At 44.6% G+C, this 27,528-nt stretch overlaps 1 protein-coding gene and 1 long non-coding RNA gene across 11 annotated transcripts in view; one reads left to right on the top strand and one right to left on the bottom strand.

Moving 5' to 3' along the window:
* The window catches only part of LOC132231709 (uncharacterized), a 319,045-nt gene that overhangs the window by 278,370 nt on the left and 13,147 nt on the right, over window positions 1-27,528 (bottom strand). The window lies entirely within an intron of this gene.
* KIF1B (kinesin family member 1B) overlaps window positions 1-27,528 on the top strand; it is a 137,585-nt gene that overhangs the window by 101,648 nt on the left and 8,409 nt on the right. For all 10 annotated transcript variants that reach the window (XM_059691303.1, XM_059691305.1, XM_059691300.1 and 7 more), the window contains 13 exons: window positions 1,858-1,948; window positions 3,649-3,767; window positions 4,395-4,450; window positions 6,592-6,700; window positions 8,019-8,085; window positions 13,428-13,512; window positions 14,675-14,780; window positions 20,330-20,444; window positions 21,324-21,457; window positions 22,202-22,263; window positions 23,581-23,726; window positions 23,910-24,149; window positions 26,626-26,697. In XM_059691303.1, coding sequence (XP_059547286.1) covers window positions 1,858-1,948; window positions 3,649-3,767; window positions 4,395-4,450; window positions 6,592-6,700; window positions 8,019-8,085; window positions 13,428-13,512; window positions 14,675-14,780; window positions 20,330-20,444; window positions 21,324-21,457; window positions 22,202-22,263; window positions 23,581-23,726; window positions 23,910-24,149; window positions 26,626-26,697 — 1,402 coding nt within the window. The remainder of the gene's footprint in view (window positions 1-1,857; window positions 1,949-3,648; window positions 3,768-4,394; window positions 4,451-6,591; window positions 6,701-8,018; window positions 8,086-13,427; window positions 13,513-14,674; window positions 14,781-20,329; window positions 20,445-21,323; window positions 21,458-22,201; window positions 22,264-23,580; window positions 23,727-23,909; window positions 24,150-26,625; window positions 26,698-27,528) is intronic.

The raw sequence follows: 27,528 nt of genomic DNA, 5'->3' as shown, positions 1-27,528 counted from the left end.
TCTTCCACTTATAAGCTTTTTCTATCCTGTAACCCTCTTGACTCTATATTCTAGGTGCTCTCTTCTCACGACGTCCCTAGGAAAACGCTTTTTTTGAGAATCTTAAGTTTTAATACCTCTAAGCATCAGTGTATCTTTGCAGTATGTGGAAGGGCCACACGAGAATGAAGCCCAGTTTGCCACTGGTGCCACCAAAAGGCCACCTCAGAGTCTACCATCCCGATCCTCATTATGTGGCCTTCCCAGGGGTCCTGATGCACTTATAAAGCATTGCTTTTACATCGCGTTTATCAAAGTCCTGAATTAAATGTGGTTACTACATAGTCAGCCACTAATAATCGTTAAAATATTATTCATCTGGTATTGGTTTTGCCCATTTAACATATTTGCACTAAGAGCCTTAAATTTGGAGTGGGATGGAGTTGCCTAGGTGAATCAGTTTTTTTGAACTTTCACTATTCTAGTTAAGCAACTGATGTATTTTATGGAAAAAACCTATTTGGTTAACTGATGTCTGAATGACAGTGGTATGTTGACTTTTGTCCTAAAACCTACTAAAAAGAGCAGCATGTGCCCTGGCATTAGCTCGGGGGGAAAGGGCAGGTTGACTCATGTTGAGAGAAGACGCAGATCCTTTTTGGGTTTCTATAAATTCTCACTTGGCCTGCATAGGGAAGACACAGCTGTAGACTTCACCTGTCACCCATGGCTGCACCTGCTCCAAGCAGAGCATTGGACGAGTACATATCAGAGATCACCTACCTCTGGTGGGTACCATGTACAGTCCTCAGGCTCAGTGAACTAATGTGGAAGGCAAGGAATTCCTTGTCCTCCTCTCTCTACCCCCTATTCAAAGCATTCTTTTTCCCTTTTTTCTTGGGAGAGTGTGAGGTGTTCTTTTTTCTTTAATCCTCACCCAAGGATATTTTTCCATTGATTTTTAGAGAGAGTGGAAGGGATGACACAAGATAGAGAAATACCAATGTGAAAGAGACACATCGACTGGTTGCCTCCCACATGAGCCCCCACCAAGGCCGGGGATCGAGCCTGCAACCGAGGTTTGTGCCCTTGACCGGAATTGAACCTCGAACCCTTCAGTCCACGGGTCGACTCTCTGTCCTCTGAACCAAACCTGCTAGAGCGATGTGGGATGTCCTTTTGATGCATATTTCTATTTGGCACTAAATCCTTGTATTGAGGATGCTTTAATTCTTCGATTTTTATTTCAGACTTATAATAGGGAAAGAGAACAATAAAACCTCACTATTTGTGAGAACAAATAAACACAGCCCACTGATTCAACAAATATTTCAGGAGTATCTTATATATCTCAAGCCCTGTGGGAGACACTAACTGTCTTTTGGGGAGACAGGCATATAAATACATTATTACAAACAGTGAAATCATCACTATTGAGAAAATACATTCCTAGTGCTGTGGGGACACAGAACTATTTCCATGAGTCAGGATAGACTCTTTGCAAGAGGTGGCATTTGCATCTACTCATAGCTGGTCTGAGAGAGACTCCTAGTCAAGTACGCCATCCACAGGCTGTAGTACTACCTTGTAGAAGCTTGAACCTGCCAAATCTAGTCTACACAAAACAATTTAATAATGCATATACGTCCACATAGCTAAGTGATCAGGGTCAGGTAATTTTTAATCATTTTTGAAATAAAATGTAAAATACTGTCTGAGTGATAAGGAAAATGTTTTGACAAGGATATGTAAATAACTTGCTCAATTAAAAACTCTGCTTAAGTAGGCAGTTTCCATACCATCCAAGTTGAGCTGTTACCACATAGATCCTGATGAAACCATTTAATGAAACATTCTCCTCCTTATTTTCCCATTAAGCTTTTTGCATCGCCATGATGAAGCATTCTCCACTGAACCCCTCAAAAATAACGGCAGAGGAAGTCCTCTGGGCTTTTATCATGTGCAGAATGTAAGTGACATGGACTGTTTTGCCAGACGTATTGCGGGTTTGTGGTACCTTGAAGTGGCTGGTGTGAGGCAGTCATGTGTGGGCTCCCTTGGGCTTTCTCAGAGCGGCTGTGCGAGGGAATCTGTGGGAGAATAGACAATGGAGGGAGTGGCCAGAGCAGTGAGCTCATCCTCCAGGACAGAGCAGCTGGCCTGTGAGTTACCGAGGGCCCTGCGAGTCCTGTCCAGGTTCATCTGCCAATAAAATTTTCCATCACTTGGAATGTAGTGAGTTGTTTTTAGTGTTTCCTTCATAGGAAAGTAAGCATTTTAGTATGAGTTTTGTTAAAGTTAATATATTTATTGTCCTTTAAACTGTAAGGTACTTATATTGTTCAGTTGCAAGTAAGATAAAAACTATTCAATACCTTTGTAACTAAGATTCAGATTGTCTTCCTTGCAAATGATACTATGATGATCCATTAATGTCCCTTACAGCTCTTTCATAAGTGGAGTAAGAAAATAGACCTTCCATCTCCTCTAGGAAGATTCACTATAACTCTATTCACAAGGCATCATCCTCATCACTATAGCCAACATTCCTCGAGAGCTTATTTTGTGTCAGTTTCTGTTAAGAGTGCTTTTTCATGTCTCAATTCATCTAATCCTCACATTTATGCCATAGTTGGTCGTAATCCCCATGTTACAGCTGTGATAACTGAGGCACAGAGCAGTTAAAGCCACTCACCCAGGTTGCAAAGCTAGGAAGAGGTGGAGGCGGGGTTTGAAGGCACAGAAATGTTGCTCCGGCTCCAGGGTCTTCACTACTACATGAGACAGTCTCTCATTCCCTGGTTGACATATCTACTCTCTGAAGTACGAGGGGAAACGACAGCTCCAGAAGTGGAACAAGCAAACACAAAACACTTTTCTTTTTTATGTTTAATTGTATAAATATGAGCCTGCATGTATGCAATAATCATTGGCTACTGTGCACAAGGACTGTGCCTGGCTCCCTGGGGAATGCACAGGTGAATCACAGATTATCTATTCCTGAAGAGCTCACAATTCCGATAGGGAAATAAATGCTTATTTAAGTAACAAGATCTAGAGACATTAGAAAGATATTTATGAAATGCAGTGGGAGTCGCGAGAAGGGGAAGTTATTTCCATGATACTTTGAGCTACTTTTTTTGTTGGGGGTGGATGGTTGGGTATGGAAAGGAGGTGAGGGCACTTCTTGGAGAATATAGTATAAATAAGGAAAGGTGGGTCAGACTTGGCATTGTACCTGGCACCTGGTGAACAGCCCTGTTTCCCTTATTGTTGTTACTGTTTGAGCTGAGCCTTGAAGTCTAGGAATGACTTAGAGGTATGGAGGTGTGAAAGGCCTTGCAGGCAGGACTGCAGCCTGGGCCATCTAAGGGCGAAACAGAGGAGAGAGTGGGTGAGTTTGATTAAGTGGAAACAAGTATATGGAGAGCAGCCGGGGGCAGAGATCGGTTCAGGCAGATGGTGGAGGGTCTCAAATGCCTGAAGCTCAGTAAAGTTACCCCAGAATGAAAAGCAGAGAGGAGCCCCTAGCTTATCTTGTGGGCGGCGTGCAGAGTAAAATACCCAGCACATACCCAGCTCAAAAGTGCTCAAGTTCTGATTGCAGCAAAAATGCCTCGAATTATAATAAATCTTTCCTTAATCTAATTTGGCTTTTTTCCTTACTAGATTGCAGTGGAGGTCACTGAATCATTTGTGGAATATATCAAAACCAAGCCTATAGTATTTGAAGTCTTCGGGCATTATCAACAGCACCCACTTCACCTGCAAGGACAGGATCTTAACAGGTTTGGGCCAGATGAGCAAATATTTTTGTTGATATTATTATCGTTGTTATTGTCACTTGCTGGAAAGGAGGAAATCTTTTGAGGGATTAAGATAACTAAATAACAGTTTTATGTTACTCGATGTTTTCTCTTTGGAAACGTCACCACCTTTTTTTCTTCGCCACCTAATCACTAGTTGTAGGTAGAGCACATTGAATTTTGCCAGGTGGCCTTGAGTACCATCTTTTTGTAGGAAGAGACTTTGAATGGGACGGAAAGTTGAAGTGACAGGGCTATTCCATGAAATTGTGTATAATTTCTCCTAAAGGCCCAGAACTTTATGAAGCATAAGTTCTAAGTGGAGACATCAAAATTGGTGGGGAGAGCAACGGTGGGGACTTTGGGATGATGGCAGAGTGTCAGTGTTAACAGAACAACTTTCCTACTTCATTTATTAGCTAAGACTTAGAAGGGGACTTTTATTAAAATGTCTTAGCCTCAGTTATACTCTGGAGTTATGTCTGGTATCTGATACTATGCTGGAGTTGAAAGTACAAACCATCTGTGTCTAGAGGGGACTTAAACATGCCATTATTAGCTCCATGATACTCTTTTTATCTTAAGAACTTGGTCTTCCTTCCTTCACAGTCCTCCTCAGCCATCTCGACGATTCTTCCCTCCGCCCATGCCACTCTCCAAGCCAGGTGAGCTCTAGCTGTGTGCTTCGCATGATGTTCTGTATGTGAATACATCTCTTACTCTGAATGACTCCTCCAACAAAAATCATATTCAAATTCCTGCTCCTTTTCTATGTATCCTTACACATTCTTGTATCTAGCCAGAACTGGAATTCTTGGCTCCTGACTTAAAATAAGCAGTAAGAAACAATAGGACTCCATTCCTGCCAGTTCTCTGGTCTTGTTAATTTTCATAAGCTCCCTGTTTCCAAATCTCTCTGCTTTGTATGTAACTCCCTGTAACTGTCAAGGGGCTGGGCGTTGTTTTGCATACTAAATTTATCCTGCATGTTCATTTATCATGTTTTGATTTTTCTTTGTTTATTTTCATTCTTTTCCTCACTGCCCACATTCCCACCCCTCCCTGTGCTCATTTTCCACTTCTATCCTCCTCATCTCCATCCTGCCTTCAGACCATGAGAGAAAGATTGAGCTGATTCGATTTCTCGTGTCTGGCTATGTGAATGTGCATGCGTTGGACACATTTTCTGAGCACGCCAGTGTGCTTGCATCCTCCGCTGCTGCCACCTTCCAGGATGGGGCGGACCCCCCGCCGCCTTTTCTCTTTCTGCCAGTTCCCAGCTGCCAGAGCGAGAGGGTACCTAAATGAGATGGTTAGTAGGTAAATTAGCTCTGCCTTAGATGTAAAACCTCAGGGGCTTGTCCCAGAGCCTGGCTTTCTGTGTGAAACACAGACCTCTCTGCTACTTGAACTGACTGCAGAGTTGAGCTCATTCACGAGATCCTGTCACATTTGCTTAGAGAGATTTCAGGAAGCACCCTGTCTACTTGTGCCTCTTTCACTCCACCCTGGGGGTGAGGGCTCCTTATATTTGTTTGTTTGGTGTCTTTGCAATAGTATTTTTAAAGATTTTTACTAGTACATGTTTTTGGTTTTGGTTTTTAATGCTTCTGGTTTTGCTTCCTGACCCTTAGATGACTGTCAGAATCATTAACCCTATTTTCCTCTTGACTAGTGTTACCAACTCATATGGGAGTCAGCGGAGTGGGCAATGCTGACAGGCTACACGTATGAATAGCACTGTGTTACTCAGAAAGCCTCTTAAGATACATTGTCGTGGATCCTCATAATACCTTTCTGAGATAGCAGGCGAAATATTATGATCTACATTTTATAGAAGAGGAGACAGACTCATAGAGATTAAGTGACTCAGCCAAAGCTACATGGCTCTTTAGTGGTTGGGCAATGATTCGATCCCCAGTCACTGGACTCTCACTCCAGTGTTCCCATGTTCTGAGCAGAGGACCCTCTTTGTATTGCCAGAGTTTAGAGTTTCTTTCTACACAGTGTTTCAAAATGCCCATTATGTAGAATCTAAAATTCTTAGAAATACTGGGTTTTGGTTAATGTATTTAATCAGTACAGTTAAGAATATGGAATTTATATCTGAAGAAAATGTGTAACAAGAGATTTACAGAATCCTGTTTAGAGATCAGACCAGTGCTTCCCAAACTTGTCTGTACATTGGAATCATCTGAGGAATTTCAAACCTCTCAGAGGACTGGGTCCCACCCCAAGAGATTGTGGTTTAATTGGCCTGAGGTGCCTGGGCTCTGCATCTTTGAGAACCCCAGGTGACTCTTATGGGCAGGGAGGTTCAGGAACCACTGCGTTGGAGGATAGGTCTGTCTCCCGTGATGCTACTGCTCTGCATGCCACAAAGTGCAAGCGTCTTTGTGAGAGAGAAACATCAATTGGTTGCCTCCTACTCATGCCCCTACTGGGGCAGGGATTAAACCTAAAACCAAGGTACATGCCCTTGACGGAGAATCTAACCTTTGACCCTTCAGTCTGAGGGCCAATGTTTTACCACTGAACGGCCAGCCCGGAGGAAACTTGTTTTCTTATCGTTGGATAATTTGTTGAAAGGGAGAAAGATACTGACTCTCCCTTTCCTTGTTCTCTGAATTTAGAGGTCCTGACATAGTTGATGTTGGCGTTTCTCTGGGTCTCCCGCATTGGAATCTGTCCCCTGACTCTTGTTGCCTTTCCCAAGCGTGTCCTTGAAGTCTGACATTAGAGAAGCTTATACTTTACTAAGTAGACTTGGATCAGATTTTGACTTTTTCTAAAACTTTTTTAAAAGTTCCAGCCACCAAGTTAAACACCATGAGCAAAACCAGCCTTGGCCAGAGCATGAGCAAGTATGATCTTCTGGTTTGGTTTGAGATCAGTGAATTGGAGCCTACAGGAGAGTAAGTCCAACTTTCTAAACTTTTAAATAAGGTCAAGTTTTTCAAAATTAGAAAATATAATTTTGAGCCTCTATTCTTATTCATGATTCATTGTCACTTTCAAATTCCAGTTTTGAATTGAATGTTAGTGGTCTTGCTATTATTCTTTGAATCAAACGTTTGTCAAAGAAATGACTACTTAGTGTAATAATTTACCTTCTGATTAGCAACAGGAAGATCATGGCGCCTGCCATTTTGTTAGGAGGGAAGACAACCTACGTAGTGAGTTTTATCAGCAGCAAAGAAAGAAGCATTTTGCTCATAATATGGTCAAGACTTGCATTAATAATCTCAGTGAGAAGGTGGGGGATGGTATTTCCCTAAACCAGGATTTCTCAACCGTGCCACTATTTGGGGCCAGTTAATTCTCTGGTGTCAGGGGCTTTCCTGTGTGTTGTAGGATATTTAGCCACAACCCTGGCTTCTATCCACTATATGCCAGTACCACATTGCCAAACATCCCTGGGGGACCAAAACACCCCCAGTTGAGGACCATGGTCCTAGATCAAAATGATCAGCATCGGCCTACTTTCTCTGTATGAGCGGTATTAGAGCAAGTGGTAAATGTATCAGTTATCGTTTTCTCTAAAATGCTCTTGGAAAAACACACAAAAAAGATCCCCCTCCTGAAATAGAGGCAAGGGGCTGTGTTAGCTAATGTAGAGGGTAGGGGATGAATGTTATCCTGATGACCTCTGTGTATAATGCTAAGTACCACCACCATCACGCTCATCTCTATGAAACAATTACTGAGTTCCCACTATGTGTGAGGTCTGCAGCTGTCGATCCTGTGTGTAGTTGTCAGTAGAGACATCGCTTTAAGGAATGTGACTTCCTATGGACAGATCCATCATGTGATTATGGCTTGCATTATGAGGGAGAGGTAGTTACAGTCATGCTTTCTACTAAGTTAATTTCTTTCTGATTCTTGTAACATGATGTAGAATCTAAATGATCTCCTCTCTCCTTGTACTCCCTATTGTAGTATGCATTATTTATGGGTATCTGTTATGCAAGGGACTGGGATGGAGCCAAAAGACATTACTGTCTTGTGAGCACTTAAGTCTAGTAAAGATGAAGAGATATAGACATGTGGAAACGTTTACTGGATGTGAATGACCGTGTGATTAAATGCCTGAATGGTGAAAAAAAACATGGATCGGAGTTTAGAAAAGCAAAAACCAGTGGGGGACAGCAGCCAGGGAAGACCTGTGGTGAAGTACCACTAGTCAGCTTGAGCGGCTGTCTCACTCTTTCCCTTGCATTTCTGTTGTTACAGGTATATCCCAGCTGTGGTGGACCATACAGCAGGCTTGCCCTGCCAAGGGACATTTTTGCTTCACCAGGTACTAATGAGGGAGCAAAAGAGACCTAGGAGGAAACACACACATACACACAAAAGTTTAGAATAAGAACCATAACTCTGATTTTCTGCTTTTCCTCTCCATTTCTAAGGGATGTGGAGGTAGTGGGACATTGTCCTGTTCTTTTTATTTTTCTTTTTAATATGCTTGTTTTTAATTTCTTCCTCAGACTTTGGCTTATATATACTCTTGCTTTTACATATAAATATATTATACAGCCCTAGCCAGTTTGACTCAGTGGATAGAGTGTCGGCCTGTGGACTGATAGGTCCCAGGTTTGTTTCCAATCAAGGGCACATGCCTGGGTTGCAGGCTTGATCCCCAGTAGGGGGTGTGCAGGAGGCAGCTGATGAGTGATTCTTTCTCATCATAGATGTTTCTGTCTCTCTCTCCCTCTCCCTTACTCTCTGAAATAAATTAAAAAATATATATATTTTTAAAAAATAATCTACACTGATAAAAGAGAAAGATGCAAATTGACCATACCTTCGTGACACCCACCAGCCAATCAGGAGTGAGTATGCAAATTAACCTAACAAAGGTGATGGGTTAATTTGCGTACACAGGTGCCGAGCAGCCAGAGGCGGAGCGGGACACTTGCATCATTACCATGGTGATTATGCAGGTGTTCCGCACCACCCCAGCTGCTCGGGGCCTCTGGGCAGCGTGGGAAGGCAGAAAGGCGGCTCTGGCCGGAGCAAAGGCGGTGCTGGCAGCCAGGGGAAGAAAGGCCCATTCTTGCATGTATCTTCATGCATCGGGCCTCTAGTCTACACTAATAAAAGAGAAAAATGGTAATTGGCGTACGACGATACCCTTTTCATTGGCTAATCAGGGCTATATGCAAATTAACTGCCAACTATGATTGGCAGTTAACTGCCAGTTAACTGCCAACTAAGATTGGCAGTTAACTGCCAACAAGATGGCGGTTAATTTGCATATGTAGCCACAATGCAGGGAGGCGAAAGGGAAAGCAGGAAGAAGCCCCCTGCCACTGACAGTGATCGGAAACCCAGGGGGGAGCTAAGAGCTGGGGGGCAGGGCAAAGAATCAGGCGCCTTTGCCGCCCTGGCCAGTGATACAGGAAGTAGGGGTGGAGCCAGCGATGGGAGCTGGACACGGTCGAAGCTGGCAGTCCCGGGAGCTAGGGGTCCCTTGCCTGGGGCTAAAGTGGAGCCCCCGATCGCGGGGCCGCTGCAGCTGCAGGTCCCCGCTGCCCGAGCCGGACGCCTCAGCCAGAGGCATTAGGCCTGGGCAGGGGCGCAGCCTGCAACCGCGGGGAGCTGGGGGTCCCCTGCCCAGGCCTGACACCTCTGCCGGAGGCCTCAGGCCTGGTCAAGGGGCCGATCCGGTGATTGGTGATCGGAGGGTGATGAGGGTCAACTCCTCTGGCCGAGGCATCAGGCCTGGGCGGGGGGCTGAGCCGGGGATTGGGGGGATATGATGGTCCCCTTGCCCAGGCCTGAAGCCTGGGTCAGAGGCATCAGGCTTGGGCGGGGGGTGGAGCAAGCGATCAGAGGGAGATGGGGGTCCCCTGCCCAGGCATGATTCCTGGGCCAGAGGCCTCAGGCCTGGGCGGGGGCCAGAGCCAGTGATCGGGGGGAGATGGGGGTCCCCTGTCCAAGCCTGACACCTCTGGCGGAGGCGTCAGGCCTGGGCAAGGGGCCGATCAGGCGATCGGAGGGTGATGGGGGTCTACGCCTCTGGCCGAGGCATCAGGCCTGGGCAAGGGGCAGAGCCAGCTATCGGAGGGGTCTGGGGGTCCCCTGCCCAGGCCTGATGCTTGGGCCAGAGGCATCAGGCCTGGGCTGGGGGCAGAACCAGTGATGGGGGGAAATGAGGGTCCCCTGCCCAGGCCTGACACCTCTGTCAGAGGCGTCAGGCCTGGGCAAGGGGCCTATCCTGCAATTGGAGGGTGATGGGGGTCAACGCCTGAGGGCTCCCAGTATGTGAGAGGGGGCAGGCTGGGCTGAGGGACACTCCCCCCCACACACACACCCAGTGCACGAATTTCGTGCACCGGGCCCCTAGTCCTATATAATAAAAGGCTAATATGCAAATTCTTCCCTTGACCAGGAGTTCTGCCAGGGGGTGGGGCCAGCCCACCAACTGCCTGCAGCCTCTCCCCATGCCATCCCTGCTACCAATTGGCCTCCCCCACCCCGATCAGGGGCAGGCTGGCCTGCCAACCTCCCACATCCCCTCCCTCCGGCTGACCTGGCTCAATTGGCCCCGATCAGGCGGGCCAGCTGGACCCCACCTGTGCACAAATTCGTGCACCAGGCCTTTAGTAAATAAATAAATATATTAGAGAAGTGCTATTTTGGTAAAAGATTTTGTTTCATTCAATTACTATAATTCATGCAGCTTCAATGTCATTTTATACAATTTTCATTTTGTGATGTTTGGAAACTGCTTTCACAGCCAAAAGATCTTAATGGAGATAGAGGATAAAGGTTTCAGTGAGCGAAAAATCTGGCCGTGAAATGTAGGTTGACACCTGTGGGCAGAGGAGCTGGGAGTCTCATACTTTGGGACATACATTCTAAGCATTCATTCTTTTTTTTAATATATATATTTATTTTTATTGATTTCAGAGAGGAAGAGAGAGGGCAAGAGAGATAGAAACATCAGTGATGAGAGAGAATCATTGCCCTAGCTGGTTTGGCTCAGTGGATAGAGCATTGTCCTGCGGACTAAAAGGTCCCAAGTTTGATTTCGGTCAAGAGCACATGCCAGTAGGGGGCATGCAGGAGGCAATTGATCGATGATTCTTTGTCATCATTGATGTTGCTCTCTCTTCCTCTCTGAAATCAATAAAAGTATATTTTTTTAAAAGAGAGAGACAACCACTGAGCCAAACTGGCTAGGTCTAAGCTGCCGGGGTCCAACCCCAGCTGGTCCAGGGGTCCCCAAAGGCGTGGACGGAGTAGGCGAAGAAGGAAGGACACAGAGGCAGCGTTCAGTTGATCAGCAGCCTAGCCAGGATCTCCAGCCAGGATCTCCAGCCAAGTTCTGGTCTCGATCTCCAGAGAGGTTCTGCTTTGGATCTCCAGGGAAGTTCTGTAGCCATGTTCCCTCGATAGGTTCTCCAGCCAGGTTCTGTCCAGGTTCTCCAGTCAGGTTCAGTGTCCAGGTTCCAGTCAGGTTCTCCTGCCAATCTCTGTAGTCAGGTTCAGTCCAGGATCCCTTGCCATGTTCTCCCGCTAGGCTCTGTCTCTAGGCTCTGAGGCCAGTCCTTCTCCAGGATCCTCCGGCATGCTCTCTCCAGCAAAGTTCTTCTGTCTCTAGGCTCCGTGTAGGTTCTGTCTTCTTGATTCTGTTCTAAGTTCTGAGTGTTTCTGTCTTGTTACAACTGTATTTATACCAGTTGATTCAATCCTATCAATCTCTATTACAAAGGTTAGGGCGTTTCTTATCTCCATTCCAGGGAGTAAAGATTATGTAGTTTAAGCATGATTGTTCCTAGTTAAAGGGATTAATTACCCGCCTGGCACTTAGTTGAGGGGTTTTATTCCCTCCCTAACTTCAGGGGAAAATCCCTACCTGGGGATTCAACCTTTCTCGGAGAGGTGACTTTGGTTAAAACACAGCGCCAAGAAGGTGAGCAAACATATTAAGAACCGTATGCCATATATGCCAGGTCCCTTGAAACAGCAAGGATGGACCGGCTCCCGGCAAATTCCCCCTTTTTTATTTTTTAAAAGCAAGCATTAAAAAGAAAAACCTCAAATGCTCTCTTATATCCATTTTAAGAGTAGGATTGGCGCTTTCTGCTATTACCTGAGTCCTGATCTATCACCCCAGGGAGAGCTTGCCAATCCTGCACTTTCCCGGGGTGGAAAGGCTGCAGTGGGGTTAAGGATAAGGCTCCTTGGGCCTACCTTCTCCCATGCCTCTACATTTACCTTTCCGGCACCTTTCCTTCCTCAGAAAAGCATGGACGTATTTCTTGTATAAAATGTTCTGTCTGACTGGGAGTGACCTTAATTCCTCTGCTAACAAGCATATATGTTAAAAGATCAATACGGAGTCTTTTTTCTTTAGACTCAGTATGGCACATCTTCTTAATCTAAAGATCAATACAGAGTCTTTTTTCTTTAGACTCAGTATGGCACATCTTCTCAATCTAAGTTCTGTACTATCCACCTTCTTATCCTATTTATCCTCTATAGGGGGGTCTGTAGCACCCTGGTGGAGTCCTATCCGTCCCGAGTGTGGGGGTTTTCAAGGGGGGGGGGGCTTACCTAAGGGAATCCTGTTCCAGGGATTCCCAAAGGTGTGGACGGAGTCGGCGAAGACTATCCACCCTCTTCCTACGGTGGAGTCCTATCCGTCCCGAGTGCGGGGCGCTTACCTAGGGGTCCCTGTTCGGGCGCCATATGCCGGGGTCCAACCCCAGCAGGTCCAGGGGTCCCCAAAGGTGTGGACGGAGTCGGCGAAGAAGGAATGACACGGAGACAGTGTTCAGTTGATCAGCAGCCTAGCCAGGATCTCCAGCCAAGTTCTGGTCTTGATCTCCAGAGAGGCTCTGCTTCGGATCTCCAGCCAGGTTCTGTGGCCAAGTCCTGGTCAGGTTCTCTTGCCATGTTCTATAGTCAGGTTCAGTCCAGGATCCCTTGCCATGTTCTCCCGCTAGGCTCTGTCTCTAGGCTCTGAGGCCAGTCCTTCTCCAGGATCCTCCGGCATGCTCTCTCCAGCAAAGTTCTTCTGTCTCTAGGCTCCGTGTAGGTTCTGTCTTCTTGATTCTGTTCTAAGTTCTGAGTGTTTCTGTCTTGTTACAACTGTATTTATACCAGTTGATTCAATCCTATCAATCTCTATTACAAAGGTTAGGGCGTTTCTTATCTCCATTCCAGGGAGTAAAGATTATGTAGTTTAAGCATGATTGTTCGTAGTTAAAGGGATTAGTTACCCGCCTGGCACTTAGTTGAGGGGTTTTATTCCCTCCCTAACTTCAGGGGAAAATCCCTACCTGGGGATTCAACCTTTCTCGGAGAGGTGACTTTGGTTAAAACACAGCGCCAAGAAGGTGAGCAAACATATTAAGAACCGTATGCCATATATGCCAGGTCCCTTGAAACAGCAAGGATGGACCGGCTCCCGGCACTAAGCATCTATTTTTAAAGCCATATCAGAACCTGACTCTTCCTGGGTCCCTGACCTATGCCCCATTATTTAGAATAACAGTGTGGATAACATTTCCATTCTTTCTTCACACCTCTCCTTCCTGCCCTCTGACACACCAAACAATCCAGAAAACCAGAAACAGGAGGAAATAATAGTTTGTCCCAGCTAAATCACAGCCCTGCTCCATTCTCTAGGGCATCCAACGAAGGATCACAATGACCATCGTCCATGAGAAGGGAAGCGAGCTCCATTGGAAAGATGTTCGTGAGCTGGTGGTAGGTGAGTACATTCCATTGCCTGAGGACAGAGCCAGGCTTTGTGGAGATCACATGGTTCTGCTGGGCACTGGGACTGACTATGTGGGAGACTGGACAAGAGCATGTGGCCCATGGAGAATGCAGAGGCCTTGACCCTGAAGCTACTCATTCTCTCAGCTCCACCATCGGGGATACATGATTCAGCCATTATTTTACTCGGGTACCATGGAATCGTTCTGTGTTAGAAGTCTGCTCGTTGTGACCTTGCCCTTCACTTGACGAGACAACATATAAATGTACAAAGCAGTTTGATAAATAAGTGCCAAATTGAGAACAGACTGTGCTAAGAGAGTTCACAACACAAGGACCCGAGAGGACGGGGTTAGCTTTGTGGGAGAGGATTGGAGTAAGTTCCAGAGCGATTAGAGGGGTTTTGTTCTGTTTTCCACACAAAGAAACATTTTAAGTAAGATAGTCTGGAATATGTGTAATATGCAAATGGCTAGCACCCATAGGCAGAGTAGAGAAATTAAGGTGTAATGAGGGGAAAACTGGCTAAATAGTATAAACTTCAGAATATGTGGCAGGGGTTCTGAGCCTTCTGTTGCCTTAAACCCATTGGCAGTAGTGAAGTCTCAGAATTAGGTTTTTAAATGTAGAAAGTACTTGGGATTACAAGGGGAACTATATAATATTGAAATACAATTGTTAAACTACTAAACAAATGTGTAACCTAAGCTCTTCTTTATTGGTACATTAAATAAGCAGCAGGTTGAATTTCTATTTCAAAGCAGTGATGCATATCTAGATATTTTACATTCGTGTGATATGAAAACATCTGTGGTCTCTGCTGGGATGAATTCATAGTACTGCTGATTCTCCTGTGGTTTGTCCCCTCCCTTCATAATGGAAGAAAATGCCAAATTTCAGTTAGAGGCTCATGAAAATAAATTTTTTTTCCTTGTCAAGTTCATGGACATTTTGAATTCTAGTCATAGACCCTCCCCTTCTGTGTCTTTGGACGAGATTAAGAAACCCTGGAAGGAAGATTATTCTCTCTTGTCTGGGACAGTGGTTGTCCAGCTTTTTCAAATTGATTTTTATGTGGAATATTATTACATAAAACAGAAGAGATGCTTTCTTTTTAAAATATTCACATGCTCTGGTGTCTTTATTTCTTTTAGGGCGGATTAGGAATAAGGCTGAGGTGGATGAAGCTGCGGTTGACGCCATCCTCTCCCTAAATATCATCTCTGCCAAGTACCTGAAGTCTTCCCACAGCTCCAGCAGGTGGGGCACCTACGGAGTGCGATGAGTCACCCCGTGGGACTGATTGGTACCCCATTAGAGTCTTCACTCATTAGTGACTTCTATGTAGATGAAGAAACTAATTCTCTCCTCACTTGAAAATCCTCATTTCATCCCCTACCCACCCTACTCCCCCAAAATAAGCAGAGGATTTCTCTGTGTTTGTGTGTTCCTGGAAAACTTGCTCACAGCTATGCTGAGAAGAGGGAGAGAAAAATAAGACAATAGGGAAAAAACAGGATTAAAAGTTTGGGCCAGAATTAATTTTTCCCCATTGTTTCCTTGTGCTGTAGTTTTGCATAGGAAGGAGAAAAAAGAAACGAGCCTCTGCCTTTTGCCCGTAAGAGTCGCTGGCAGGGGCTGTGGAGAAGACAGGGCCCAGCAGCAAGTCAGTTGCTGTAGGAGACGAATTTGGTTTTGTCCGAAGCATCTTACCTTTCACAATAGAAGCTTAAAAAGTTGACTGAAGTCAAGAATAATGAAAAGATACACACTTTAAACATTTTGTTTTAATTTAAACTACATAAATGTACATTGATTTGTCAAGCACTTGCTATAAAGCCAAGGCCTTTTCATTTATTGGATGTCTGGTTGTCTTTCTTGCAAAACCATATCCATCAAAAAATTCATCATCTGTGACTTTTGCTTTGGTGGAGCAAGAACTAGAAGCCTCTGAGGAAATTATAAGTGCCATATCTTTCAAACTTTTTATCATTTAGCATTACAATTTTATCATTTCCCCTTTCTTTCATATTGATCTCACCCGCACTTAATTTAACAACTGTTTTTTTACACTACTCACCATTATCAAAACAATCCACCGAGTTTTTATACTTAGTTTTGATTTACAATGAACAGAAGTTCTCTTTGTCCTAATGTCTTATTGATTTGCCTATTAGTTTATTAAATTAGATGATTTTATTAATGCAGCTACATAAATAGGTTTGGGACCAGATATTACCGACACTTGATAAGCTTGCAGCTCACCTCTCTGGAGCAGGTGGTTGGAATATATATGAGAGAGCTCTAGTTTCAAATGGTCAGTGAGAAATGGACATCAGTCTTTATACTTTAGGGACATGGAGGATGTAAGTCAATGCAGTGAGTTACTAAATGGAGTTTGGTTCAGAGAGCTTCTATTCTATTTAATGTTTACAGTTGCACTTACAGAACTCCAATTTGGGTGTATTATGTGTGCACGTTAAAGCGCTTTTCTGACATATTGGTAGCAGAGTGTGACTCACAAAGGCCATGGCTCCTTTCCTTCCAAGTCCTACATTTATGTTACATAATTGACTTGTTGCCGGGAGCCGGTCCATCCTTGCTGTTTCAAGGGACCTGGCATATATGGCATACGGTTCTTAATATGTTTGCTCACCTTCTTGGCGCTGTGTTTTAACCAAGGTCACCTCTCCGAGAAAGGTTGAATCCCCAGGTAGGGATTTTCCCCTGAAGTTAGGGAGGGAATAAAACCCCTTAACTAAGTGCCAGGCGGGTAACTAATCCCTTTAACTACGAACAATCATGCTTAAACTACATAATCTTTTCTCCCTGGAATGGAGATAAGAAACGCCCTAACCTTTGTAATAGAGATTGATAGGATTGAATCAACTGGTATAAATACAGTTGTAACAAGACAGAAACACACAGAACTCAGAACACAGAACTAAGGACACAGGGCTTGGAAGACAGGACCAAGAGAGACAGAGCCTAGGCACAGAACCTACACAGAACATTCTCTAGAGACAGAAGAACTTCACTGGAGAGAGCATGCTGGAGGATCCTGGAGAGGGACTGGCCTCGGAGCCTAGAGATCTGCCTAGCGGGAGAACATGGCAAGGGATCCTGGACTGAACCTGACTACAGAGATTGGCAGGAGAACCTGACTGGAACCTGGACACTGAACCTGACTGGAGTACCTGTACAGAACCTGGCTGGAGACCCTGACAAGCGAACCCGGCTATGATGATCAACTGAACGCTATCTCTGTATCGTTCCTTCTTCGCCGACTCCGTCCACACCTTTGGGGACCCCTGGACCCGCTGGGGTTGGACCCCGGCATCTGGCGCCCGAACAGGGACCCCTAGGTAAACCCCATTCTCGGGCTGGATAGGACTCCACCTTAGGAAGAGGGTGGATAGTCTTCGCCGACTCCGTCCACACCTTTGGGAACCCCTGGAACAGGATTCCCCTAGGTAAGCCCCATTATCGGGACGGATAGGACTCCACCATAGGAAGAGGGTGGATAGTCTTCGCCGACTCCGTCCACACCTTTGGGGAACCCCTGGACCTGCTGGGGTTGGACCCCGGCATATGGCGCCCGAACAGGGACCCCTAGGTAAGCGCCCCGCACTCGGGACGGATAGGACTCCACCGTAGGAAGAAGGTGGATAGTCTTCGCCGACTCCGTCCACACCTTTGGGAACCCCTGGAACAGGATTCCCCTAGGTAAGCCCCCCTCCCCCATTGAGAACCCCCACACTCGGGACGGATCAGACTCCACCGTAGGAAGAGGGTGGATAGCCTTCGCCGAATCCGTCCACACCTTTGGGAACCCCTGGAACAGGATTCCCTTAGGTAAGCCCCCCCCCATTGAGAACCCCACACTCGGGACGGATAGGACTCCACCAGGGTGCTACAGACCCCCCTATAGAGGATAAGTAGGGTAAGAAGGTGGATAGTACAGAACTTAGATTGAGAAGATGTGCCATACTGAGTCCAAAGAAAGAAGACTCTGTATTGATTCTTAGATTGAGAAGATGTTCCATACTGAGTCCAAAGAAAGAAGACTCTGTATTGATCTTTAGATTAAGAAGATGTGCCATACTGAGTCTAAAGAAAAAAGACTCCGTATTGATCTTTTAACATATATGCTTGTTAGCAGAGGAATTAAGGTTACTCCCAGTCAGACAGAACATTTTCTACAAGAAATACGTCCATGCTTTTCTGAAGAAGGAAAGGTGCCGGAAAGGTAAATGTAGAGGCATGGGAGAAAGTAGGCCCAAGGAGCCTTATCCTTAACCCCACTGCAGCCTTTCCACCCTGGGAAAGTGCAGGATTGGCAAGCTCTCCCTGGGGTGATAGATCAGGACTCAGGTAATAGCAGAAAGCGCCAATCCTACTCTTAAAATGGATACAAGAGAGCGTTTCAGGTTTTTCTTTTTAATGCTTGCTTTTAAAAAATAAAAAAGGGGGAATTTGCCGGGAGCCGGTCCATCCTTGCTGTTTCAAGGGACCTGGCATATATGGCATACGGTTCTTAATATGTTTGCTTACCTTCTTGGCGCTGTGTTTTAACCAAGGTCACCTCTCCGAGAAAGGTTGAATCCCCAGGTAGGGATTTTCCCCTGAAGTTAGGGAGGGAATAAAACCCCTCAACTAAGTGCCAGGCGGGTAACTAATCCCTTTAACTACGAACAATCATGCTTAAACTACATAATCTTTTCTCCCTGGAATGGAGATAAGAAACGCCCTAACCTTTGTAATAGAGATTGATAGGATTGAATCAACTGGTATAAATACAGTTGTAACAAGACAGAAACACACAGAACTCAGAACACAGAACTAAGGACACAGGGCTTGGAAGACAGGACCAAGAGAGACAGAGCCTAGGCACAGAACCTACACAGAACATTCTCTAGAGACAGAAGAACTTCACTGGAGAGAGCATGCTGGAGGATCCTGGAGAGGGACTGGCCTCGGAGCCTAGAGATCTGCCTAGCGGGAGAACATGGCAAGGGATCCTGGACTGAACCTGACTACAGAGATTGGCAGGAGAACCTGACTGGAACCTGGACACTGAACCTGACTGGAGTACCTGTACAGAACCTGGCTGGAGACCCTGACAAGCGAACCCGGCTATGATGATCAACTGAACGCTATCTCTGTATCGTTCCTTCTTCGCCGACTCCGTCCACACCTTTGGGGACCCCTGGACCCGCTGGGGTTGGACCCCGGCAACTTGTTTCCCACAGCAACTTCCTACCATTCCAATACTCAGTCACCTCCGAAAGGGTTGTTAATGAAGGTGGTCTCCACATTCCCTCCTCTGCCCAGCATTTTCTGTAATTGAATGTCTGGCAGAAGGACCCATATCATTGTAACCCCTCTACTAGTATAAATTGTGTCCCATGGAGTTCTCTGTTAACTGTCCTCTTGAATTCACTTTGCTAAACAGCAAATTTGTCTTTTTTATATATTTCTTCTCTTCTGCTTTTCTATCTTTTCTTTCCCATTTTTTTCTTTTGCTGCACTAACGAAAGCTTTTCCTATGTTTTTTCAGACTCTTTCTTGATAAGGATATTCCTAGGTATTTTCTGTTTGCTTTTTTGCACATAGAGATTCTAGTTTATCAGAATGCTTTGTGTCTTCTGTTGCTTTGACTGCTATTTTAATTTTGTGTGTTCCCCACCCAAACCTAAGCAAACCTGGCATAGAGAAAGACTGTCCTCCTGTTGTGCCCAGGGCTTTCTGATGTGTGTGCACTTCCACATATGGCTTCCTAAATGCTGTGTAGAGTCTTTCATTATTTTCTATTCCATTTATAAACCTGTCTGTTTTATTCTTATGCCCACAAGGTTCCCCTCCTACATTGCAAAATAGAATGTTACTCCCCTCACTTCATAGAGAACCTCAGGTTTTGTTTTTGTCTTCTTTGTCTTCTCGCTGTCAGAAGCTTGAAAAGTTTGCTGCTCTGTGTGTAGCTTTGCATAATCGTTCACTTTTTTCTTTGTTTTTGTCCTGTGTGGTGGTAGAGGCCCATTTAGCTACTTGGGTAGCTGAGTCTGTGAGAAATATTTTGTTTATTTTTAAGCTTTTCTCTTTCTCCTGTCAGGGCTGCTTATCTTATCTGTTTGTTTTCTCTTTTGGAATAGAAAAAATCCTGGTTCAATAGTGAAGGAAATTAAATCAAACTTCTAGTTATTAAATGTAAGATTGACTTTCAAGTGAGTGAGTTTGGGTTTTTTTAAACTGACACATAGTAGTTGGCTACCTCAGGTGTTAAAAATCATATTACTGACACATCAGCTAAGAACAACCTCTTGTCCTTTTATGTGAAGCAAGGCGTTCTATACTGTTTCCTCCAGCAATTCTCCCAGATTCATTTGTGACATCTGTGAGGCCAGCAGAAGTGGGCTGCAGCCCACAGATTACTGAGTATTTGCTTCCTGCTCTCGATTAACAGATGATCATACTTAGTCTTTCTTTCTTCTTTTACTTTCTGTTCATACTCACTCATTCTTTCATTTTAATCCCTTTGGTTGATCTCACTGTTTTTGTTTTAGGCAGAGGAAAAGCAGACTCTAAAAACTAAAAAATAAAAAATAGCATTGCTAACTTGATGGTGGGCGGGGACAAGAGGAGGAATCCTGCCCTTTCCTCCCAGGAGTAAAGGTTCCACTCTACTGTTAGATTTCAGTAAACTGAGAGCTGCGTGGCATAGGTTCTGTGATGTTACTGACAGGGACAGTACCTGGACCAAGGTGGCTTCAGTGCTTTCGGATGACTCTCTCTTGCCTTTCTGACCTTAGGACCTTCTACCGTTTTGAGGCCGTGTGGGACAGCTCCCTCCATAACTCCCTCCTTCTCAACCGAGTGACACCCTGTGGGGAAAAGATCTACATGACCTTGTCGGCCTACTTAGAGGTGAGGAGAACCGGAACTTGAATTGCTGTGAACAGGCAGCCCCAAACAGTGGACAGACTAGAGCAGGAAACGGGGAGGAAAGATTCCACTGAGGTCCTTTCTCCTTCAACATCCGAAGTTAATTATTTTTTAAAAAGATAAGCTTTTAAAAAAATTAATTTGAGAGAGAAAGAGAAATTGAGAGAGAGAGAAACAGCTATCAATTGCCTCCCAAACTTGCCCTGACCGGGAATCGAACCCACCTTATGGGACGCTGCTCCGACAAACAGTTACATCGGCCAGGGCAAGTTATTTTATTCTACTTTGCTGACTATTCTGATTATATTAGTTTCTGTTCCTAATCTCTATTTAATCAAAAAGTCACATGACTTTTCTTTTAGCTTCAGCATTAGTACCCTAATCACCATTCTTCAAAGAATGTATGATTTTAAGAAAACTTCGCCTCCTGCTTTTATAGTCATGGACAGAGCCTAGTGGTGACAAACAGCACAGACTCTGGAAGCAGCTTGTCTGAGTTCAAATCCCTGTGCTGCCACTTGCTGCCTGCATGTCTCTGGGCAAGTGATTTCACCTCTCTATGCCTCTGTTTCCTCATTTCTGAAGCTGGAACAATAGCATTTACCTCCGAAAGTTGTTAAGATGCTATATAAAAGGATTTAGAAGAGTATGCTAGCCATTATTACAGAATAAAACTTTGAAATTAAATGCATCTGCAAGGAACACCACCAGATATTATCGGCTGTGTTGCTGTTGAAATAGTTGGTAGAGCTGAAATCCTCCAGCCCCACATCCAGGACCAGCATTCTGAATGTGGTGGCATAGACTCTGTCTCAGATGCTCTGTCTGTATCTAATGGAGCCTACTCCTGTCTGCTTTCAGCTGGATCACTGCATCCAGCCAGCTGTCATCACCAAGGACGTGTGCATGGTCTTCTATTCTCGGGACGCCAAGATCTCACCCCCACGCTCTCTGCGCAGCCTCTTTGGCAGCGGCTACTCGAAGTCACCAGACTCGTAAGTTTTAAGACAAGTTTAGCTTCCAGTTGGTTTGCCCAGTAAAGAATCAGCAGAACCCTAGGCAGCCCTGGTTTGCTGTTTCAGGCTACCTGTAAGCCATTATGGCACCGACACCTGGGATGCAGTGACCTGAATGTTGGCATTTAATAAAATACTAATGACTGGATGAGTTAAAGAGGGAAGGAAGGAATATTACATTGTGAACACTTCCAAAACAGGTCACAGGGACTGAATTTTCTTTTAAAGTGTCATTATTATTCTAACAGAGTACCAAGGGAATTTTTCTTCTTTTAAAGATTTATTCATATTTAAGATATACAAAAATATATCAAGAATAATACAGTAAATACTTATACATCACCATCCAGCATAAGATATAAGTATTACTGATATAATAGAAGGTTCAGTACCTCTCCCTAGTCACACGCCCCAGAATTTGATGGTTATCATTTTCTAGTCATACTTCCCCCAACTTTTCTCTCTTGCAGTAAGAAAAGACACATTTTTATATTTGTATTGTAAACTTTATCATTCAACTTTATTCATCCTATTAAAATAAAAATGTTCAAAAGATTGAGATGGAAACAGATTCCTTATATGAAAAAGTTAAGTTCAGAATAGGAAAAGTTACTTATGTGGGAGGGTGGGTTGCAGTCCCTACAGAGGAGTGTTTTAAGTAGTCAGATTTTCCTGTTTCTGTGATATAAGATATTAAGTAATTGTTTGTTTTAATTTAAATAGCAACCGAGTCACTGGAATTTATGAACTCAGTTTATGCAAAATGGCTGACACAGGTAGTCCAGGTAAGAGCTAATGGATGGGGAGGTGATAGTTGTCTTTGCATGTGTTTGGGGTGTATCGTGTCAAAAATCTACCTTACCCATGTAGGCAAAATATAAACTTTACTAGAAACCAAGCATATTTTACAAGCAGATTTTTGGTGCTATATTTTTGTGAGTTATATTTTTGTGAGTTACAACACTTTGGTTTGTGACGTGCAATACAATTATAAAAATTTTACCAAAACAAAATGTTCCCGGGCTATGGAATATTATAAAATAGTCAAGTGTATTAGAGTGATTTTGGTTTGAAAAACTTCATAATCCTTTCGCTCTCCAGCTTAGCCCCAAGGTTAACTTGGTAGTATCACTTCACAGGTGCTGTCAGACTAGAATTTGAATTTCCTGTCCTGAGAAGACAGATCAATTGAACTTGTTTGTGTCCTTTTTGATGTCTCTTTGGGCTCTGTTCCTTCAGCTCAGTGGCCATAAGCAGAACTTTGAATTTTTATTTTTGTAAACTGGAACATGGACAAAAGGTTTTTGTTTTTAATATTAGGCATTCTTTTAAAAAATATTTTTATTGATTTTGAGAGAGAGAGAGAGAGAGAGAGAGAGAGAGAGAGAGAGAGAGAAACATCTATATGAGAGCAAAACAGCTATTGGCTGCCTCCTACATACCCTCTTACTGGGGATTGAGCCTGCAACCCGGGCATAAAAGTCAGGATTCTTTTAAAAAGAACATTTGGTTAATATGAGTTGGAATCATTTTAGAGAACATATGTGGAAAGAGGTCAGGGCTCACAGGTAAGATTTAGATTTTAAAAAAGAAGACTTTGAGTATGATTCTAAGTCCCAATAGCAGCTAATTATAGTGTCCAGAGAGTTCCTTGAGGATTATTTAATTAACATGAATTTATGTCTTTTATATGTAAAAACAGTTTAACATTTTACAAAATTAATGGGAGATGTTGGGGTAAAGCCATCTGTCCTCTGCCATTCTACCTGAACTACTGAATGTGGGTGTGTATGTGCGGGTGTATTTTTATATGTTGGGGACCATCGTGTACAGACTATGTAATCGCCTCTATATTTTCACTTAACAATAACTTTTTCTCGAGTTGTATTGCAGTCTTCATAATTATCAAATAATGTAAATCTTACTTTTAAAAGGAATTTAGAGAATTGCTTCGAATTCAAAGGGGTTGAATTATTAACAAAATCCCATGTATCTAGAGACCAAGTCTCTCTTAGTTCATTATGTATATGAATTATTCATTGATTTTGAGGTAACACTGGGATCAGATTTTTCTCAAGAAGAGTTGTTTCCTCTTGTCTCAGGCATGCAGAGGAGGAGGAGAAAAGTCTTGGATACATCAGTGGCCTATGTGCGGGGAGAAGAGAACTTAGCTGGCTGGCGGCCCCGTGGGGACAGCCTCATCCTGGAGCACCAGTGGGAGCTGGAGAAGCTGGAGCTCATCCATGAGGTACAAAGCGGGGGGCGGAAGGGGCGGGGGTGCTCAGATGAAAGCTCAGGCCAGAGACTCTCCGTCACCGCCTCGGTGTGATCCTGGCTTTCCAGGTTCCCATCACCGTGAGACATAATACTGTTCTTACAAAAATTGTAATGAGCTTTGTGTTTGCTGAGGCAACGGTGTTGCTCTTTTTAGGTGGAGAAAACTCGCCACTTCCTGCTGTTGCGTGAGAGACTTGGTGACAGCGCCCCCAAATCCCTGAGCGACTCGTTGTCCCCCAGCCTGAGCAGTGGGACCCTCAGCACCTCCACCAGCATCTCCTCTCAGATCTCAACCACCACCTTTGAAAGTGCCATCACACCCAGCGAGAGCAGTGGCTACGACTCCGCAGACATTGAGAGCCTGGTGGACCGAGAGAAAGAGCTGGCCACCAAGGTGTGACTCCCTTCCCTTGGCTGGGTATTTGCCCATGAGACTCAGCTGATCAGTCAGTTTCCATTTCATTTTCTTCCTTCTTTGAGGGCCTCTGTTTCAAGGCCTGCACTAACACTATGAATATAGAAACAAATAGGACTCAGGTCTACCCTTAATTAGCTTACATGCAAATGGTGACAAGCATGTAATAGAGGCGAATGTCTAGGTGCTGTGGGAGCCAGAGGCGAGGCCTTCCCAGGAGGGTATTGTGAACTGGCTCAAGAGGGAGCAGGGGAGGGAGCTAGCCGTCCTGCATGATCAGTGTGACGGAATCCTGTGGGGGCCATGAGATGGAGTTAGGGAGATGGGCCAGGGCATCGTGCATACCATGCGCCCTTGACCGGAATCGAACCTGGGACCCTTCAGTCTGCAAGCCGATGCTCCATCCACTGAGCCAAACCGGTTTTGGCGACATGGCAATATTTTAAACGGGTATTTGTTTTAGAAAGACTTCTGATAGCAATAAAGAGGATGGATTTGTGATGAAGAGAGAGACTAAAACAGAGGTTCTCAACCTGTGGGTCGCGACCCCTTTGGGGGTCAAATGACCCTTTCACAAGGGTCGCCTAAGACCATCCTGCATATCAGATATTTACATTACGATTCATAACAGTAGCAACATTACAGTTATGAAGTAGCAACGAAAATAATTTTATGGTTGGGTCACAACATGAGGAACTGTATTTAAAGGGCCAGAAGGTTGAGAACTGCCGGGGTCCTGCCCCAGCGGGTCCAGGGGTTCCCCAAAGGTGTGGACGGAGTCGGCGAAGAAGGAATGACACGGAGACAGCGTTCAGTTGATCAGCAGCCTAGCCAGGATCTCTAGCCAGGATCTCCAGCCAAGTTCTGGTCTGGATCTCCAGAGAGGTTCTGCTTAGGATCTCCAGAGAGGTTCTGTCCAGGTTCTCCAGTCAGGTTCAGTCACCAGGTTCTAGTCAGGCTCTCCTGCCAATCTCCTCAGTCAGGTTCAGTCCAGGATCCCCTGCCATGCTCTCTCACCAGGCTCTGCCTCCAGGCTCCGAGGCCAGTCCCTGTCCAGGATCCTTCGGCATGCTCTCGCCAGCGAAGTTCTTCTGTCTCTAGAGAATGTTCTGTGTAGGTTCTGTGCCTAGGCTCTGTCTCTCTTGGTCCTGTCTTCCAAGCCCTGTGTTCTAAGTTCTGAGTTCTGAGTTCTGTCTCTTGCTGTCTCTAGATTCTGAGTTCTGAGTGTTTCTGTCTTGTTACAACTGTATTTATACCAGTTGATTCAATCCTATCAATCTCTATTACAAAGGTTAGGGCGTTTCTTATCTCCCTTCCAGGGAGAAAAGATTATGTAGTTTAAGCATGATTGTTCGTAGTTAAAGGGATTAATTACCCGCCTGGCACTTAGTTGAGGGGTTTTATTCCCTCCCTAACTTCAGGGGAAAATCCCTACCTGGGGATTCAACCTTTCTCGGAGAGGTGACTTTGGTTAAAACACAGCGCCAAGAAGGTGAGCAAACATATTAAGAACCGTATGCCATATATGCCAGGTCCCTTGAAACAGCAAGGATGGACCGGCTCCCGGCAGAGAACCACTGGACTAGAGGCAGAAAAAAACTATTGCAGTAATTCAAATGAGAAATTATAAAGCAAATTAAGAATGAAAGGGATGCTATTGCATTCTTAAGCACTTTAAACTATGATGTTGCAGTATTCACTTTTATAGATTTGAGAATGGCTTTTTAATCCACACACTTTACCTTTTTCATTAGGCATATACAGGCCCCTTGCTATATGCTTAGTTAATTTCTAGAGCTGTTAGGCAGCATCGGGGCGCCACTGTGGGACTTGAGCATATGATTTTCCCTTCCTGCCTTGTGTCCAGAGCTTTGTTTAACCATTGAAATTTACGCTGCCACCCCTATGTTCATAGCAACACAATTTAAAATAGCTAAGATCTGGAAACAGCTCAAGTGCCCATTAGTAGATGAGTGGATAAAAAAGCTGTGGTACATTTATACCATGGAATACTATGCAGCAGTAAAAAGGAAGAATCTCTTACCCTTTGAGACAGCATGGAGGGACCTGGAGAGTATCATGCTAAGTAAAATAAGTCAGTCAGCCAGCCAGAAAGACAAGTATCACATGATCGCACTCATGTGGAATCTAAGTAACAAAGTGATGAATGGTGTGGATCCAGAGACATCAAAGTATGGAACAGAGTGCGAAATCTCAGAGGGAAGGTGGGAGAGTGTAGGTGGGTGGGAGGTAATCAACCAAAGATATTGTATGCACATATGCATAACCCATGGACACAGACAATAGGGTGCAGAAGGCCTGGGGTGGAGGGGGAGGGGGCAGGCTAGAGGGAGTCAATGAGGGAAAAAGGGGGACATATATGTAATACTAGTACTTTGAACAATAAACAATTTTTTTAAAAAATAAACTTAATGCTGGCCTTTATTTTTCCTAGTGCCTGCAACTTCTCACCCACACTTTCAACCGGGAATTCAGCCAGGTGCACGGCAGCATCAGTGACTGTAAGGTGAGCCGCTCACATTTCCTGTCCCCAGCATACGCTGCTTTTAGGTGGCTTGATGTGGGCATAGCATTGTTGCATGACATACCTGCTCTTGTATCTGATTTTTTCAGAATACCGACTTCTGAAGGTGAAAGTATGTCTCTGTGTCTCTTAGAGTGATTATCAGATGGGGACAATTTTGGCTTTCCCCTGAATCCCTTGGAGAATATTCTGTAGGGGGTGATTTGTCTTGTGTGACAGGGAACAGAAGTCCTGAGGTTCTTGGTGGCATGAGATTTTGTTGCCTTCCACAAAGAGTGAGGTGAACACTTTAAAGAACTTGTGGGTCATTCGCTCTATTCTAGTCACCTTGACCTTTCTGGCTCATTCCTGCCGAGCGGGTTCTTTGCACTCTTGCCATTCCTTTGCCCAGAATAGTCTTCTTCCAGATGTTCCCATGATTGGCTCACTGATGTTTCCTTTTCAGTTCAGATATTGTAAACCATGCATTGTAAAGCCAACAATGAAACTTTCTCTTTCCCTGATTCATTTTTTGCTATAGCACTTATCACTCCCTGACATTTCTTTTAATCCTCACCCGAGGATATGTTCTTATTGATTTGAGAGAGAGAGGAAGGGAGAGAGAGAGAAAAACAAAAAAATCGATTGGTCGCTTCCCATACATGCCCTGACCTGGGATTGAACCTGAAACCTAGGTATGTTCCCTGACTGGGAATTTAACCCCTACCCTTTGGTGTATGGGCGACACTCCAGCTACTGGAGCCACCCAACCAGAGCCTGACACTTCTTGATGTGTTGACTGGCTTATTGTCTGCCTTCTTCACTTAGAGTGTA

Source organism: Myotis daubentonii, chromosome 3 (assembly GCF_963259705.1).
Source record: "Myotis daubentonii chromosome 3, mMyoDau2.1, whole genome shotgun sequence".
NCBI classification, from domain to species: Eukaryota; Metazoa; Chordata; class Mammalia; order Chiroptera; family Vespertilionidae; genus Myotis; species Myotis daubentonii.
The sequence above is the reverse complement of the archived record's forward strand: the minus strand, read 5'-3'. Positions and strand labels throughout refer to the sequence as shown.